The following is a 19749-nucleotide window of genomic DNA, read 5'->3' as shown; positions in this document are numbered from 1 at the left end:
AAAAAAGGAAAAGGAGTAACATTTTTAAAGTAGAACCTTCAAAATCTGCACAAGAACTAAAAGTTTAGCACATAGATGAACAACTTTTCTCTAAATATTTATTGCTTATAATAGAAGAAAATGGATCTGGCTGTGTTTTTTACCTATGAAAATCAGTCATGTCACCTTCGTTGTGTGTACGTAAAAACTTACTTACAGGAAAGAAGATTGACTAAACAAATAACTAGGTTAATTGATAGAAACTTCTGAATTCTGTCGACATTCCGATGGCATGTATTTGATGGTGCAGCGCTAATACATCATATTAAACCACGTATTAGCTATAAAACCAAGTATTTGCTACGAAATGTTGCTTGCTTTTCTTCTAGACATTGATTTAGTTTAGGACGGATATACTGATAACAGCTTGAAATGGGGTTGGACAACAACGAGGATGTGGTACATGTAGAAAGTGACTCGAGAAATAAAATTACACCTAACTGGCCAGAATTTCTCAGAAATTACAAAAACAAAAAGAACTTTGTATTCTCCTAGCGAATTACGCTCTTTATAACTTCAGTCAATTTCACTTCAAAAACGTTGACGGGGAAATTTGCTCGTTAAAAAATGAAAATAACTTTCTTACCAAGTACTTCATGTGACAAAATGGAATCAGACAGTCGCTTAACTTTACATGGCCTGCCACGATATTACAAGAGTCATTATTTTTACAAAAGATACTGATGTGTTAGCAGTGTCTTTCTTCTAAAGCCTAAAATCGGTGAACTGACAGAACTCTAGATCTGATATGGATCTGGCTGAAATCAATAGCGGAAATAATGGGAGAAAAAATATCTATTGTTCTAAGTGGTTTCCACGCGTTTACTGGTTGTGACACGGTCTCAGCGTTCAGTAGCAGAGGAAAACTCACCCGTGGAAAAAGATAAGGAAGGCATGATGATGTGGTAAACCAGCCTTTATTCGCATCACCGATCCATTACCTGCACTGCAGCCGATATTAAGAAACTTCTAGAACGTTTTGTAGTCATTTTGTGTGGCAGTGTAACACTTCAAGCAGAGGATTCAATACGGCACGAAGAGATCTATTCGCGACCAGATCTAAACCACTGAAATGTCTTCAACATCTGATGCACTCATACAACTCCCTCCCGAGCAATATATCAAAGCTGGGCATATACGGGGTCAGACGGACAGAATCATCACTGACATACCACATCCAAATCATTGAGGTTGGTAAAGCATGGTGAAGAAAAGACCCCACAATGGATGGCATAGCGATCCATGATTTTGCAACCTGAAGCTGTTAAAATGTGGATGCAAAGAGAGATGTTTGTCAAGTAAATGCTCCAATAAATCTTCTGCTATCCCATGCACACTAATGTGTTCTAACTGCAGAGGTCAAAATTCAGATGAAAAACTAACGTGAATTTAGCTTTGTTTTGTTTATATCTTTTTAAATCTTTGATAATTTACCATAGATATTTTCGTATTTTTTAATAAACTATATTATTTTGCTTCAGTATGTGGTCTGATATTATTTCTGTTCTGACCTCAAATTCGTATTCTATTATATAAAAATGACCCAATATCAGTAAAATTTGACGGTTTTTAAGGCATTTGGTCCCATGAACGCCATTTTGAAAAACTGCCGCATAATTAATTCTAAGGGAAATAAGTACCTCCCTTTCCTAAATTATTCTAATAGATCCCAAAAACAACTATGCCAAGCGACATCCTATGTTAAAAAAACTGCAGTATACTAACCACATTTGACTTGTACTGCCTAACATAAAAACATTACATTAAATTTACATTACATTACATTTTTAAATTTTAAATAACATTAAAATTTTAAGTGTTCAAAAAACAGGATAACCAAAACACGACAGAAATAAAAATAGAAAGTCACATGATACTAATATAGGCATACGCATACGAAAATAGACATAGAATTAGGTTACACATACGACGGCTGTATATCACATCAAATTCTTGCATTAAATCCTTCAAAGACAATATCTTAGATTTAGTGTGATGCAGCCTTACTGTCAACCACTCATTCTACAGACACTGTCAAAGTACGCTTAATCAGAATGAATAATATTATTCTCGAAGATTAACTAGATTGTTTCTTTGTGTGCCTCAGCTCATTCATTGACTGGGAATTCTACATGGCATCTCATTTTAAAATGACACGTGTACTGCGGTTGTTGAGAAAATAGAGAGATTTATTATTATTATTTCTGACGCAGATATATTTAGAAATACTTCTTATCAATATTATTATTTGAAGATAAAACTACTTCTTGTAAAATCAATCTGGAAAACAGTTAAAACGCGAAAGCCACTTACAATAGAAGGATTTGGTAAGCAAACATTTAGACTTTTTTGTATAAGATTTTACCCGTATTAACAAATGCATGCAGAAAATTTCGAGCACTGCGTTAAATACGTGAAACGAATTTTTTGCAAGGGCACAAATTCAATTAATTCATAAACGCTTACATACATGGTTTTTTTATAAATCGAATACATATTACCCAAAGGATAACAAACTTTATAATAAAATAATATATAACGTGCATAAACAAGTTAAACAGTATTTTAAGATTAACTTCGGTGGTCAAAATCCGCAACATGCCCACTGTTAAGGTGGCCAATAACCACACTTAACCTACGCTAGATTCGCTCGCTAACCTTCACTCGCTAGTCAAGGTTAGCGAGGCGAGCGAAGTGAGCGTAGGTTAAGTTTGGTTAGATTATATTTATTTATTTTCTTATTTAAGGTTGACCAGTTTCGACGCGCAGTGATGCGTGTAGACTTGCTGTTATCAATGAATGACTAAGGTAGATAAGATAACAACCACAACCGAAATAGCTTGAAATGTTTACTCTAAAGTCAATTACTAAAACAGTAACTAAAAAACATTGTTTAACAACGTATCTAGTCAATAGAAAAATGTTTAAGCGTTGTGGGCATATAACGGTTTTTGACCCTTCGGTTTTTAGGTAATAAACTACTTTTTTGGATTAATTATTCATAAATATAACATGTTCAACATAAAAGAGACGTCTTCACTTAGTTTAGTCTATAAATAACAGTTTACTGGCAAATACTTTAAGTAATTTACAGAATGTATTTAAAGAGTTGTCCATTCGCTTCTACGCTCTTGTCAACACGTTTGACAATGTTCCTTGCTACTCTTGTTAGCTATATCCTCTACTTTTTGAATGGCATTGATATATAAGTCTTCAATTCTTGCAGGGTGTGTGGATTGCTCCTACAAACATTTTTTTTTAAATAACCCAACAGAAATCAGGGGATCTTGATGCCCACAATCCTTTAGAAATGATTCTTAAACCTTAAAAATTCCGTAGCATTTTCCGTAGCTTGCCATAGCGAGCTGTATGGCAAATGACGCTATCCTGTAGTAACCCGTAGTTACGCTCATTCTCTTGCAGGAAGACTATGTACTGTTGGATAATTTCATGATACATCCACAGTTTTTTTCAAAAAACAAGGGGGTTGTTATTCGTCGCCTTGAAACCGCACACCGTACGCCTATTTCTTAGGGGAGACTCAGAAAATGTGCGGCTTTCAGTAACTCTCTCTCTCTCTCTTTTTCCTGTTTAGCCTCCGGTAACTACCGTTTAGATAATTCTTCAGAGGATGAATGAGAATGATATGCATGAGTGTAAATGAAGTGTAGTCTTGTACATTCTCAGTTCGACCATTCCTGAGATGTGTGGTTAATTGAAACCCAACCACCAAAGAACACCGGTATCCACGATCTAGTATTCAAATCCGTGTAAAAATAACTGGCTTTACTAGGACTTGAACGCTGTAACTCTCGACTTTCCAAATCAGCTGATTTGGGAAGATGCGTTAACCACTAGACCAACCCGATGGGTGGCTTTCATTACCTCAGGTCCGGTATTACTTACTATTATAAACATACCCACCAAAGTGAAACCACGCTTCATCTGTGAAAAACACTATTTGAAATGCCAATGTTGCCTCCAATGAAGTTCTTGAACCACTGACTTTAGTGAACCCTTTTGGCATAATCAGCATTAGTTAGCTCTTGGAAAAACTGTAGGCTGAACCTAGTGAAATATTTTTTTCCCGGGTAGTCTCCGCAAAGATTTATGAAGAGATCTTGTTGTAACTGACGCTTTAATGTCCTGTACGACCTGCGTCGTTAAAGCTGACCTGTGTCGGGCACGTTTCTGATCTAACAAAAAACTTGTTTCATTAAACAATTTTAACTAGCTTCTGAATAACACTTTTCACAGATGCTATCTTTCCAAATTTTTCCCTGAACTTTCACCGACACACAACATGAGATTTCGTATCTAAATAAGTTTCCATTACGAATAAAAAAAAAACGGTTAACCGCATTTTAACACACAATCACGCAACCTTGTTCAAAAGCCAATGATCGACACAGATTGGCAACACTCAAATATGCGGGCAATAAACAATCCTCCTCAGTCCAACTCCAGTTGTACCGACATCTTCCACATTATTTTACCCATCTAACACAAATTTATGCATTTAAAAAAAATATGCCTTTACTATAAATGCATACTGAGTGATGGAGCCTCTTTTAGGTTGAATTATGAGATTTACAATAAAAAATTTCAATGTTATCCTTTCTAATAATTTTAATTGATTTTTTTTTTTAATTACAACTGCCTGACAGTTCCCACTATACTATAATATTATCTATACTTCCGGGAAGTACACGTTGAGACTTTTAACAGCATACACTTAATTTAAAGTCAAGTCGACAGACTATAAAGTATGTACTATTTATTGAAAAACACCTGGGTTAATGATTTCGGGAGAACAGCGTTCACAAAGACAGAGAGTTTCGTTTTAACCACTTTCAGGAATCCTCCATAACCCTCAAAAGGTTTTAAATGTAATCTATGAATATTTTGTCATGTTGAGTGCAATAAAACAAAATACACAGAAACAATCTAATAAATTAGATAATTTTAACATTTTCTTAAGTTTGGAAAAAAGTAAAAAAATAAAGAATATCCGATGATAAACCACAAAAAACATGAGAAAATCAAAACCGGTGAAATTGCTGACTAAGCGAAACGAATGAAATTTTTTGAAATAATAACATGAAGTTCTTTTACCTTTTCACTATTCATTAACAAGAAATAATAACTATCGATTAGCAATCTTTTTTTTTAATTAAAAAACATTTTTCGGTTTCAGATATGACATTGACATACCTACTTACTACGCCATTTGAGAGCTTATCGTTTTCTGACGGAATTTGTAAGAACATTCATTTCATCCCGCCATAACATCATCTTTCATCCGGAAATCTCAGAGTTCAAATCCCGACAAAGCGTAACATTTTTTCGTTAACATCATGTATCTACAAACGTTAGATATCTAATAAACTATTAATTAAAATAAATTACACTAAACTATTATATATTATAATAGTTTAGTTTAATTTACTTTAATTAATATACTAGCAAACCCGGCAATGCTTCGCTATTGCTATATTTGAATATATATATATACAAATTAAATGAAAAAAATTTAAAGTTTGATAAAACATTAAATACTGAACATTACGGATCTTCACAAAATTTAATCTTTCACTTTTTCCCCTGTTTCTTTTCCCTTTATCTCTTCTCTATTTCTCCTCCCCTTTCCCCATCCCATTTCCCCCTTTTTCTATTATCCCTGTTCCCAATTTCTCCTTTTCCCATTTTCCCGCGCGTAAATCGTTCAAGTAGTTTTTTTCTATAGCGAACATTAAAAAACATTGCCTTTTATATACATAAAAGAAGAAAGACAGTTTATATATTTGTTTCGTAATTATATCGACACCAGTACCACCTAGCGAGTTCATTTTTCGCAAAAATATTTCTGACTAATTCAGAAACCTTCGCAGGCGTGCGCACAACAACTTACCAAAGTTTCATCGCTATCGGATGAACGGTTTAGGAAGGCATAAGAGACATACAGACAGACAAACATACATTTATATATATAGATATATATAATTTAACTATTAATTAACATTATTAAATACTTTTCTATATTTTCTGTTTAGCCTCCGGAACCACCGCAAGGTATTACTTCAGAGGATGATATGTATGAACGTGATTGAAATGTGGTCCTGTACAGTCTCAGGTCGACCATTCCTGAAATGTGTGGTTAATTGAAATCCAACCGCCAAAGAACACCGGTATCCACGATCTAGTATTGCAACCAGTATTAAGTAACTGTCATTATAACATTATTAAATACAGGCAAATAGTTTCACACAACACTATCAACTATTACTTTGAGAGCGATCATGAATAACTATTTCTGAAAATTCCCAGGGTAATGGCGCTAACATAAATACATATATCGGTTACTGTTTACTTTGTGCCGTAATAAAGACAACAAAATATTTAAAGTAAACGAAATATTTTAAGCTATTGGATGGTAATCTACAAGCTTGATCTTATCAGTGATCATTCACAAAAAAATAAAAAATGATTACCGATGTTCATATTATTTGATTTTGAGAGATATTTGAGAGTTTATTTTTAAACAATTATTTTTCAAACCATAACAGGAGATAAATAACCTGACGAAGAAAAGTTAATTTGATTAGATATTTGCCAAATATATTACTATATATATTAATTTTATACATTATACTGGTCCGGAAAAATTAAACGTTATTAAATTCTGAACACAATAGTTTTGCATACAAAGTTAAGAAGCTATTCAGAAAAAGTGTACGTTTGATGCTAGAGTACGCGAAGTTACTATTCATGGAACGAGCGACAAGATTACCGTTGTCACAACAAAAATAAAGCGAAACACTTCAGCATAAAAATACAAACAACAGAGATACAACTTTACGACAGCCAAAAAAGAAAAAAATTTAAAAAAAAAATGATACTTCCAAGAGTATCTTTTACACAAAACTTTATTCAATCAGAATCAGAATTCTCAACTACACTTATCTAAATACACCCTAATTCTCCCATAAATGAAATTTATATGTCATATAAACACAATCTTTAATTTTTTATATACTGCATAAATTAAACCTACTGCTCTAAAGTACAAAAAATACTAGTTTTTTTTTTTTTTTTTTTTTTTTTTTATTTGTTATAGTAAAACTAAAATATATTATTACAGAAAAACTAAATAAAAGTAAAATAATTAATTTTTACCGACAATAAAAATCCATTAATTACAAAAGGTTCTTGGTTTTTTATCTTACCTCTTTTATACATTTTTATTTTAATCTGTTAATTTTATCTCAAATAGGTGCACACATCCTAGTGATTACAAAGTCCACTCTAATGGCTTCTTATAAATGATCTTTATCAATTAGATTTCTGTCTTTACGCCGTGACCGAACACTCATAAGCGACCTGACAAAGAGCTGTTCAACAGTATACCATCCTCAAAAACAAGCAGCCCACGGCCGATATATCAAAGGCAATAAAGAGCGAAGTTGTTTCCCGTCGTCTTTTCAATAAGTTGTATGCATCGCATATTAATATATCCAGCACAACGAAACTCAGTCCTTCAAGAGACAGCTTTATTTATAATCTTTATTACAGGTTTTGGTCGTATACTAAACATTACTATTTTTGTCCCTTATTTGCCATTCGCTTTAGAATCCTAAGAAACCCTAGATGTACTCATCTCTCTCAAAAACAACGCATAAAGTACACTAACTCTACCCTCTGATTATACAAACTATAGTGCAAACAGCTTTTTCAAAGTATTGCATAAAAAACCTTAAAAATACAAGTGTAGTATCGCAAAAAATTATTACTTTTATAAACCCCGAACCGAATTATAAATAAAAATAATTTTTTACTCGCATCAGCTAGCTTCTACCGGTATCAGCGGGTGGTTGTGTTACAGTTAAAAAAGGTTGATGATACATTTGGTGTAATTAAAATTATTCTCACCGTAGACTATCGCGACCAACAAAATTTCCGAAAGCCTAACGGTAAGTACATTTTAAAATGATTAATCAGATCGGGCCTTAACATCAAAATATCAATCTTTTTTAATATAATCAAACATTAAAAGAATTTCAAAAACAAATCAATCGACATCAGGCACTGAAATGGGTGTTGGAGAGCGCAAATGGTTATAGTTAGTCTTTCCTTGTGGTTGTTCGAAACCCGGCTAAACCGGTTACATTTTAATGTTAATTACTTCTAGGAACTGTTTTTGGCCAACCTATTCCCAAAAATAATAATAATAAATCCATGCCAGGTTAAGAAAAGTAGGAGTTAGTGGTTTTCCGAAGCCTTTTTCACTGAACCGAATATATTATTTCATATCGGTACTTCATGCCCATTGAAATGTGGATTTTACTCAACCATGCCAGCGACACTTTCACTCTGTTTACCACGAGAACTGATTGTATAAACGATTATCATTACTCTTTAAGAAAAACATCATTGACATTCCTTAAGAACATCATACGAAATAAAGTAAATCCTTTTCTGCGGGAAAAACGCATTATATTTACTGTTTTCAATATGTAGGGAAAAATTATAGTAAACAGATAAACAGTTGGAGTCTGTTACGGTTCAGGTAAACAAGTATTTCATGTTTTTCGGCGAGTTTAAATTTTAATTCGCTTTATGAAGTTAGATAATCGACGACAATCTTATTTTATTCCCCAATAACCTTCCTGTTAATCTATACAATTTCACTTCGGTACTGGAATTTATATTTAAAAACCTGAATAAATTTTTTTTTGTAATAATTTTTAATACTACACGAATTTATGGTTGTCTGACCTGAACAGAAAAACTTCTAAAAGTTATCCCCATTAATATCAGACAAGCGGTTTTATAATTAACATTTAACTTCGGTCAGGAATATTCAGTTATTTTTTACAACGATTTTTAAAAAATGTTACGTTTATTTCGATGGAGTAATTTTATTTCTGCCTTTAAATCCGTTAGGTTCTGGGTTCGAATTTCGGGCACGATTGGCATTTAGTTATAAAATTCATTTAGCATAAAGTGACTACGACTGAGCATAAGCTTATTGTCGCTTTGAAGAAATAAATAAATTAACCTATACCGTAATAGTATAATTACTACAAAGCATAATAAAAGCCTACATTCGAGTACGGCTACTTAGAAAACAAATCGTCGGAAATAATTTGCTTTGGCAAAATTCTGTAGTCGTCTGATATTCCTTCAGATATTTAATCACATTTTTATAAACTAATCCAATGTAATGGTTGTTAATTCATAACTATACGTTATTAGGCCGTTAATAGGACTAACGCTGTTTTTTAAAACGGTTTTAAAAAACTTTCTTGATTTTACCAGACTTTTGTAAAATAATTTCACTAATGATACAAAACTGCATCTATTAAATAATAATAATTGGGGGGGGAGTAAAATAAATACTCCCCGCCGCCGATATTTTGATGATTTTTACGGATGTATTTTCAAAGCCATCTGCAATGCTTTAATGCACCGAGTCCTGTCGCTAGCAGACACACACAAATGAAGTCTAGGTGATATTGTGGTTATAATAAGTTTAGGTTATATTATATTAGTTTATAAAGTCTACTACTAGACAAATTATGAATTCACACTAACCACATTCCGGTCAATTTATATTCATTTTATTTAAAATATAACTCATTAAAACTGTAATATAAGTAAGTTTTTGCAAGTAATTAATTTCAATCTATAAAAATATAAATCTAACTGTAACAAATACAACAGGCTATTCAACTACAAATATTTTAGTAATATTTATAGAATTATGAGTTATTAAAAATAAAAATCCTACCTAAATTAATGATTTAATTAATTTAAATGACAAATCATGACTTAATTAACTTAACAATTACTTTACAATGAACTAAACAACAGTATAAACATTAAACGAATTATCCATAAACTAGATTTGAAAATAAACCCCTTAACCGGTTACATAAAAAAATGTAATTTAGATTACAGTAAAATATATTTAGTGTATAGAACATACACTATATATAGAAATATATTTACATAAAAGAATTTAATTTAGATTACATTCAAATATATTTAGTATATTTGTAAATAAAAAGAAACAATTCACAATACGGTGGATACATTTTACTAATGAATAAACATTAGACGTACGTATTTCGTACGTAGTTCAATAAAATGTTATTTACCGAAGTGGAGAATTTTTTTATTCAGTAAGAGAGTGGTAATTTTATTATAAAATTAAAAACCGATCACCCTAATGTATAAAAATTTATCGTAAAACATAAATGTATTAACTATACTTACATTTACCGGCAAGACTGCAATATTTGATATCGACGAGGAAGCGTTAGATGGACGATTTGAACTGCCTTCTGGCGTTGCGTCCAACTCCGCTGCACTGGGCTCCATCCTGCGTCAAACAAACAATATAAACAACATTCCCCCACTACTTCACAACCACTGCTCTGCTCATGTGCTCACAACATATCGCTCGCTTCCTTCATACATACATACATAGGCGCCCGCGCGCACAGAATGATCTGACAAAATTTAATTAATTAAAACCATCCCGTACTAATTAACTGAATAATTTACATACACAAGAAAAAACAAATAACAATAGTAATCAAAGACGGACGAACAGTTAATAAATCAATAATAATGCACCACAGATTATCAACAAAATAAAATTTAACGATAAAAATATGTAGATACCATTTTAGGTACAACTATATTTGATAGTCCACTTCAAACAATTCTGTTTAAACCCAAAAGATTTTCAAACGGTTTTGTGTTTTTAGACTGCACAAAATGCATCCACCATTCAGCTTTTCGTATACAAACGGTACTATAAATTGTGTTACTTGGACAAATGGTTTAATATTAATTTTATGAAAATTAAAAGTTATTCTGGAACAGACTACAATAATATAAACAACTGAATGAGTAAAACAAAGGAATGTAATACCATAACACTCCACATTGCACGATGAAATAAAACTAACGTATAGGTTTAATTTACTAAGCACTACACACCGTCGGTATTAATACAGTTTTATAAATTAAATTTCCACTTACCAAAAATTTAAAAAGTGTAAATCCTAATACTTTCGGAACTATTACTCTATCTTCAGGGCTTTTCTAAAAGGTGTTAATTTAAATTCAAATCAATAATCGTTTTTAGAACTGTTACGTTCATAATAGTCGGTCGTCAAGAATAAAATTAATTCGTACGTCAATAAGACAATAACGTCTTATTGACTACGATGTACGATGTTTGCGAATATTATCTAATAATCATTGTGATAATAGTCGCAAACATCTTACAAACATGACCTTATTGTCTTATTGACGTACAAATTTATTTTATTCTTGACAACCGACTATTACGAACATAGCAGTTTAATTTAAAAACGATTATTGATTTGAACTGAAATTGACATCTTTTAGAAAATCCCTGAAGATGGAGTAACAGCTTCAAAGGTACTAGGATTTACAAATTGTTGATAAGTGGAAATTTAATTTATACAAAACTAATGTAATTGAAGGAATTCTAAACTACTTCTAAATTCTATCCAATTCAACCACATCATTCAGCAATTTTATGTGTTAATTTAAATTTCCACTGCAATGTCACACAATTAGCATAATCAAGGAGAATGCGATGGGGGTCATTATATAGAAGCAATCTATTGGGAATCATCTACCCATGATAATTATATTAATTTATTCTACGTCTTGATCTTAGTTACAATATCATTTGAATACCTGGTTATACAATCAAAAATATTTGCATTATTCTCTATCTTTCTAATTAAAAAAAAAAAACAAAACTGGTACTATAGTAATTACTATCTCAAAACTTTAACAATACAATACACCAAAACTACCCAATAAAATAAAATATAACAAAACAAACAAAAAAAATGAAATAATAAAACATTACTCAACAGAAAAATTTGATTTATCAAACTGAAAAAACTAATTACTACACTTTTTCCACTTGGTTTGCTACAAGTGAACAAATGAAGAATACCTTTTAACTTATCTCTTCCAAACCTCATTAAATGTGGCCACTGTAACTAGTACAGAAGCTCTATAGCTAATAAAATAAAAAAGTAAAACTACTTTATATTCATAACCCGTCATTATAAATCAACAGTTAGTAGTTGATGGATTTGCTAAAGTCAACTAACTAACTCAAATGTTCTAAAATATTATAAATATTTCTCTAAAACAAAGCAAATAAATACTTACTTTTATCTGAATTCAAGTGCCGAAGTTACCAGTAAATGATTAACCACCTTAAAACCACGCAAATAAATAACGACTTCTATATGTGAATTTTATTAAATTCAAAATAATGATGTTACCAATACGATGTGATCATTATGATACGATTCAATATGTGCAAACATAGCAATTTCACATTGCATTAATTAGGTTAAGCTTGCTAATATGAGAAAATTACAAGACTTATTCAAAAACAAAAGATTAACATTTTTCAGATAGAACAACTTATAAAATAAAGTAGTTAAATATAAAATAATCATAGTCCACAAGTAAATAATAATTTTCAGTTATCAAGATAACTTAATTGTACACACAAATAGATTAATTGATTACAGATGTTATCTTCACATCATTTTTTATACTACTAGGCTTTTTTATCATTACTTTGTAACAAAACTGAACTTTCAGAAAACACTCAAATCAAACTGGGAATTGATTTATCTTATTATCTTTTTTTAATTTCATAGTTATATCTAACGTAATATCATAAAATGCATTAAGATAAAGAAAAAAAGAAAATTTGTACACCAACATGAAAAGCATTTTACAAATATCTATTAGATTTAGAACCCAATAATATATATTATTATATTATATTATATCTGTTTAGATTTAGAATCTAATGTACTGAATCAATTTATTTTCTGTACTGCTGGTGGAAAGCTTGGTTTTACGTTTGTATTTGATATAATTAGTACAGAGGAAGGTATGAACAAATACAATAAAAAAGATTTAATTTTACTAAATTACTTATATATATGTATGTATATGTACACATGCCCTTTTCTTCCATATCTGCCTGGCTAAAAACAAAACAACCCACCAGCTGGCACTAAGGTAAGAACAGAAACATCAGCTGTAAGAATTTATGAAAACACGATCAGAATTAAAAATGTTATATTAATTATAATTGGTTCAATTTGTTATTTAATAAAATAATAGTTTTAAATAACTTTCAATGCCAACCTTCATGAACAAAACCAGACTACTGATAGCATTATACGGTAATTAATAATCGCACTGGATGGGTAACAAAAAAATTAATATAATACAACTTTCCAGCCATTCCCACCAAATAACTCCAAATTAAAAAAAAAAAATTATGAGCAGGTAAACCACAACAAAATTTTTAGCAATTATGATAATTTCAAAAGATGTAATAAGAAGGCATTTTTTATTTACTCATAAGTCATACACATTAAATTTTTTTTGACAATACCTTACTACCATTGTGATTTATTTATTACAAACAAAATGATAAATAACAGATATGTATTATCTGATGGAAGTACTTATAATTGAAAACAATTGTATTAATCTGCAAAGAACTACTTACATTAATGAGAATGTATAATAATTGTGCCAAACAAACTTTTTTAATTTTTAGGACTAAAGGTCTGAATGAAAAATATGGGAGTAAATTCTGTTCAATCATATTTTATATATATATATATATATATATATATATATATATATATATATATATATACACGTGTGTGTGTGTGTGTGTCACATATGCACAAATTTACTTAGGCCAATAGCTCAAGACTGGATGAATCAAAATTCTTAACATGACTTCCATGTTTCTATGAATGGGGGAGCATTGATGCTAGTGTGTATTTGAAATCTCAAAGAATGGGTAGATCTGCTAGGAGGTCTCCCATTTTAGCTGAGAATGGACTTGGCAAGTTTTGATCTCTTTTAAAAACATGCAAGATTATGTCTTGTTAACATAAAAAAGGCTAAGTTAAAATGTGTGGGATAGAGTTTGAAACATTTCTACTTAAAAATAATAATTTCCAGGAAAATTTAGCAAAACAGCAAAGTTGATTACTTTTTAAAAGATAAAAAACTAGATTTATTGTTATCACTAAAAATTCACAAACAGGAAAATAAAATATTACAATAAGTAAACTAATGACAATATTTATGTAAATTTTTCAAAAAGCTAGAATATTACTGATGAGATACATGAGAAGCAGTAGTTACCAAACAACTCTTTGACATTCTGACTATGAAGAATGGTAAGTGCTGACAGAGACAACCAACAACAAATTTTAAAAGTTGCATAAAAACTTTCAAGAAGAACAAACTCCTAGATGTGATACGGCAAAAATTCTGATAAAGAGCCATTATCATTCTCCTACCCGACAAAGCCTATATATATATATATATATACAAAAAAAATTGGAGAAAGCATGTATGATCGTAAAAGACTGTTCACAAAGGAAACCTTTTTTACAATTAGTAGAAATTATAATTTTTTTTTTCCAATTTAAAAAAGAAACTGTACAAAATGGATTACTATAAAATAAAATAAAGGGGTTTTAGGCAATGTAAAAGAAATGACCATCATGGTGTAGCCAAGATGAAGATCCATCCCAGAAAAATTTGTATACAGTGGATGTTTCTCCTAATAACTTAACAGTTTAGTCACCATATCACTAAAACATAAGACTACATTTTTCATCTCAACACAAACAAAAAAATTATTTCAGTTTGGTAATAAAAGTAATTAAAACTAAGTAAAAATATTTATTAAACAGTTAAATTTATATTATTCATTCATTAATACATTTCATACGTCCAAATGATGAGTAATACAAATCCTACTCTTACTTATTTTCAAACAATTTTTATGAAAATAATCTTTTTTATAAATTAGAATATCAGTGCTTAAGAGTATTATTTTATTGTAATTTACATTCCACAAAATTTATTCATTTAAATATCTCTTTACACATAAAATCTTTGGTTCATTAATTAAATAAGTGATATTCATTCATTAAGCAATAGTATTCATTTGTAATAGTAGTCACTGGATATTAGAAAATCTATTTGCCTTCATAGACAATGAAAGAAATAAATAAAAATTTAAAAATATATATAACGTTTATGGCAATAACAAATTATAAAAATATTTTATATACTTTTTAATAGTACAAAGGAAAAATATTTATTTTTTATAAGTTCAAGGTAAAAAAGATATGCTGTTATTTAAATAATCAATAAATTACATTTTCATTAATGTAAAAGGATTACACAGTTATCCACCTACAACAAAGCTTGTCCAAAATCTGCTAAATGTAATTAATTTTCATAATGTTTATTTCATTACTTGCCTAACAACAAAACAATGTTTAGTTGTTTTAAAATAGTACTGTCTAAATGCACTATCTAACCGTACTACTTTACCGTAAAGTCTTTACTTTATCACTATTGAAACAGTACTGAAATAATTTAACAAAGTATTTAAAAGTTATGTACACTGAAAACATGAGCATTTGAATCCAGATGACCTTTAAAAAGTTTTTAAACTAAGGGTCACATAAATAATTATAACTAATCAGCAATGATTCTGACCACTTATCAAACAGATAAGGAAATGTAAAATGTTAATGTTTATTTTTTTCAGTGCATAATTACTTTGACATTATTTGGTTGACATTCTTAAACTAACCAAAAAAAAAAAAACAAAATTAGGAATTTAACAAAACTGAAGTGATTATTCAATCCCAATGTTAACATATTAAGCAAAAATGCATGCATTAAATAATAATGAATTAGAAAAACAGAAAAAAATAATTATAGAATATTGTTCTATCACAAACTTTGGAGGTTCTATCACCAACTATTGCATCTTATCACCAGTTTGTTTAATACTCCCAAGACATACTAAAAAAACAAGATGTTCTGATGTTGAAAGCAAATTAAGTAAAATCATATTTGATGGGACCTGGCTGATGAGTACGTAACTTTTCAAAAGTGTACAATTCCAAGGACAGGATAAGGTTATTATTTATAGATACCTGAGATTATTCTCAGTTTATTCTTTATCTTCTGGAAGAAACTCTCTTACTTTTTTCACCATCCATTTATGCTTATCAAATATTTGCTTAATAATATGCTGTTGACGTCTGTGCATCAGACACACTGATCTCCCAATGAATTAAAATGTCATTCTTCCAAATAAGCAATAATTGATAAAAGCATGAATTTGTTTATAAGATTTGGTAAATATCTCTTCGATCCAGAACAGTTTTGAAGGACAAAAAAATCTTTTTTTATTTCATTTTCTACCATTCTATTTTTTATGGCAAATAATTTTGCTAGTGCTTCCATGAAATTTCCCTAATAATATAATAGATAAAATAATAAAAAAATGAAATAGCAGGAAACAAAAAACAGAAACTTAATTAGCTGTATCAGACCACTTGATAACAATTAAAATAATATTAAATGTATACATTACTAAATCATCTGATCTTGTTTGTAGTTTATGTGTATGCTAGAAGCCTACGGCTAATGCAGAATGAAATCTAACACATAATAAACACAGTGATAGAAAAAGATTAAAAGCTATTAGGTTAATAAAATATTAATGATATAAATTGTTAAGACAACAGTAGTATACAATAAAAACTTCATCATAGAAAAGAATAAATAAACTTAATCTCTATTATACCTAAAATGTGAATTTGAACAACTATAACTGCTTAAAACTTACATCTTTTCAAAACAGAAAGCATGTAACTAAAACAAATTATAAACAATTTCAGAGCACCTTCATTAAAACAACAACAGTTCAAAATAAAAAGAAACAATTATTTGTTGGGCCGATATATGAATAATGTAGAAAATATTCAGAATAAAAACTAACAATTTGATGTTATCCCCTTACATTTAGCAACAGTAGTCAATACACAATAATTATGAAAACTTCATAATTCTGTAAGGAAAGTATAGTGTAACAATTCAGCAAATAAGTTCTGATATCTTACAGTACAACAAAACATTGTACTATGCACAAAGCCTGATAACAAAAACACGTTATAAGAGCAAATCATAACCTCACTTCTAGTAACATGAAGTAAAAAAATGTATACCTTCATTAACTATAAAAATCATGAATTTATTAAATGTTATAAAATTCCAATAAAAATTATCAATTAAAACATCATAAAGGATAATCACTTTATCTATTCAACATGGAATATCAAACAATTACAAGGCGCATTTGATCTACATTGGGCAAATCAGCAGATAAATTATACTACAGCACTGCATTGTTGCAATTTGAATTGCAAGTGATCGTTACGTATAACAGTAATACGAACACATTAAAACTACTTACTTGCGGCGGTGAATCTACATTTTCATCGGTACGGTAGTCCATCAAAACATATTACACATAAAATAATCTGATTTAAAATGAATTTCTTACAAGTTAACATTTTAGTCATTTAACAAGACTTATTACCACTACAAAAGTAAAAATTAACGGTCCGCTTACGGTACAGAGTGCCAAATATCGACAGTTAATTTAAAAACAAAATGGGTTATATTTGTATCGATCAGCTGATTACGACAGCGCCAGTTTTAAATGCAATGTTCACGTTCACAATCGAAAACGTGTTAATTTCACATGGGTTGTTATGAACAAGCGTGCGTGCTTAACAGACTTTCTGTCTGCCAGACACATTTTTGATCTTGTTTTCGTATGATAATTAAATTTTCCTCTGATCCGCTAAAGGTAAAGTCTGCTGACATTATCAATTTTCTCAACAATTGAGAAATTCACTAAATTTCTCTTCATTTCAAATCGTTCAAATATGCATACAAAAAAAAAAAAGACTGTGTTTATGCTTTAGTTATTGTGTCCTATAATAAGTAGAAAATGATTAAATGGGCACTTTTATAAAACTTATGAAGATTTAAACCACAGTGCCTATTAATTATTTTACACCACTCACTCACTCCTACCTTCATCCATTTCAATATTTTTTGATATTTCAAAATTCTCATACATTTAGTATATACTTACACACTTCAAAATATTAATTACTTAAGTAATGTCAGTGACACTTAAACAATACTCATTAGTAGTTTTAAAAATTACTTTCCGACAAAAAAAGAGTAACACATTCAACACCAGATGTGTTTACAAACTGAATAATCAGGTGAGATCAAACTTTGTGTCCATGCATAAAGATATTTAAAAGTGTGTGTTATTCTAGTTTGGAAGATAGTCAGGTTTGAATAAACTTGTGATATGAAACACACTAAAAATCTGTCAGACATTATACTCACTGAGTCCCATTTAATAACATTACTATACTCAGAAGTTTGTCGTGCACTAACCTCACTGATTTTCTACTTACTGACCTTTGAAACTCCAACAAAAACATTCATTTCTATTGTTAACAAAATAAATAATACTCTTAACAAAGTGATATCTACAAGTATTATAGCAAATTTTTACGTTATAAAACAAAACAACTTTAATAATAAACAGTTTTTAAACAACTTTGGTTTACAGATGAGAAAGCTAAATTCCTGCTAAGAATTAACAGTGGCAAGCTGATACAAAGAATTAATCACAAGAAATGAACTGTATCCACAAAAACTTAACTTGATTAGCAGATGCTTACACGTCACTATGCTTACAAGGCATCTGCTAATCAGTTAACAGATGCTTAAACTACAATTAACTTGATTTCTTTGCTCTCACACTAATATACACATGGATGTGTGTGCGCGCTTGCGTGTATGTGTGTGTAATTGTAGGTGCTAGTAACATTTTGTAAGGTAGCTTCTATAATATATTATTTTCCTGCATTGGTTCAAGAATTTTTCTGTAATTCTGATCATATTCAATTATTTATAAACTACTCGCAACAAAGAAAATTTATTTTTCCTCCCGTTTAATCTAATAAAATCACAAAACAATGAATTTGACAAAAAAAACTATTTTTTAAGTGCAATCACTTTAACAAGTGAACACTCTTTTAAAGTTGGTAAATTTTTAGCAGACCTCAATAAATAAAGTAGGAGACTATCAATTTGAGTAATACTTTTCTTTATATATTTAAGTCATTATTTGTTTATTTAAGCCATTCTGCCCTAGATAGACTAATATTGATAACTTTTTTTTATGTAGAAGCAGTTCCTCTGATTGTCCTGATCTAAGTTTCAGAGATTATGACTTGATATAATTCTAATATTCAACACATCTTTTTCACTTGAAAATGAAAACAATACTCTCTAACAAAAGAAAAAAGTTGAAGTAAAAAAATAATGCATATTCCTGCATTCCAGAAAATCTCAGCTGGTGCTTATTAGCAGTCTCTTTACATAGTTTCTCTGTACTCCCCTTTTGTTTTTATCAAGATGCAATTTACTTGAAAAAATTGTTTTTTATATGAACAGAAATTTTTCTAAGCCTAAATAATGTGTATATCAAAAACAACAGAAAAAAATTAAATTATAATTTTTCTTAGTTATTCTTAAAAGTTTTACTTGAATTTAGTATAATAAAAACAATTACCAATAACTTAATAATTTATAATTTGGCAGATTCCTAAAGGTAAAAATTTTCAGAATAATTAGGCTCTAATTTTTACTACAATTTTTTGAAGTCAGTTTATTTTTTTTAGGTTTATT

The 19749-nt window shown here is 29.8% G+C and overlaps 1 protein-coding gene across 8 annotated transcripts in view; it reads right to left on the bottom strand.

The window, feature by feature from the left end:
- The window catches only part of LOC142321672 (cytosolic carboxypeptidase 1-like), a 293694-nt gene extending 276142 nt beyond the window's left edge, over window positions 1-17552 (bottom strand). For 4 of the 8 annotated variants that reach the window (XM_075359950.1, XM_075359953.1, XM_075359946.1 and 1 more), the window contains exons 1-2: window positions 16988-17124; window positions 10318-10423 (exon numbers count right to left, since the gene is read on the bottom strand). In XM_075359950.1, the coding sequence (XP_075216065.1) occupies window positions 10318-10423; window positions 16988-16989 (108 nt within the window). In that variant the 5' untranslated portion in view covers window positions 16990-17124. Of the gene's footprint in view, window positions 1-10317; window positions 10424-16987; window positions 17125-17192; window positions 17369-17440 lie in introns of those variants that run through there. The other 4 variants (XM_075359948.1, XM_075359949.1, XM_075359947.1 and 1 more) reach the window with 4 other exon arrangements.
- Between the last annotated feature and the right edge of the window lie 2197 nt (window positions 17553-19749).

The sequence above is a fragment of the Lycorma delicatula genome, chromosome 3, assembly GCF_047948215.1.
Source record: "Lycorma delicatula isolate Av1 chromosome 3, ASM4794821v1, whole genome shotgun sequence".
NCBI classification, from domain to species: domain Eukaryota; kingdom Metazoa; phylum Arthropoda; class Insecta; order Hemiptera; family Fulgoridae; genus Lycorma; species Lycorma delicatula.
The sequence above is the reverse complement of the archived record's forward strand: the minus strand, read 5'-3'. Positions and strand labels throughout refer to the sequence as shown.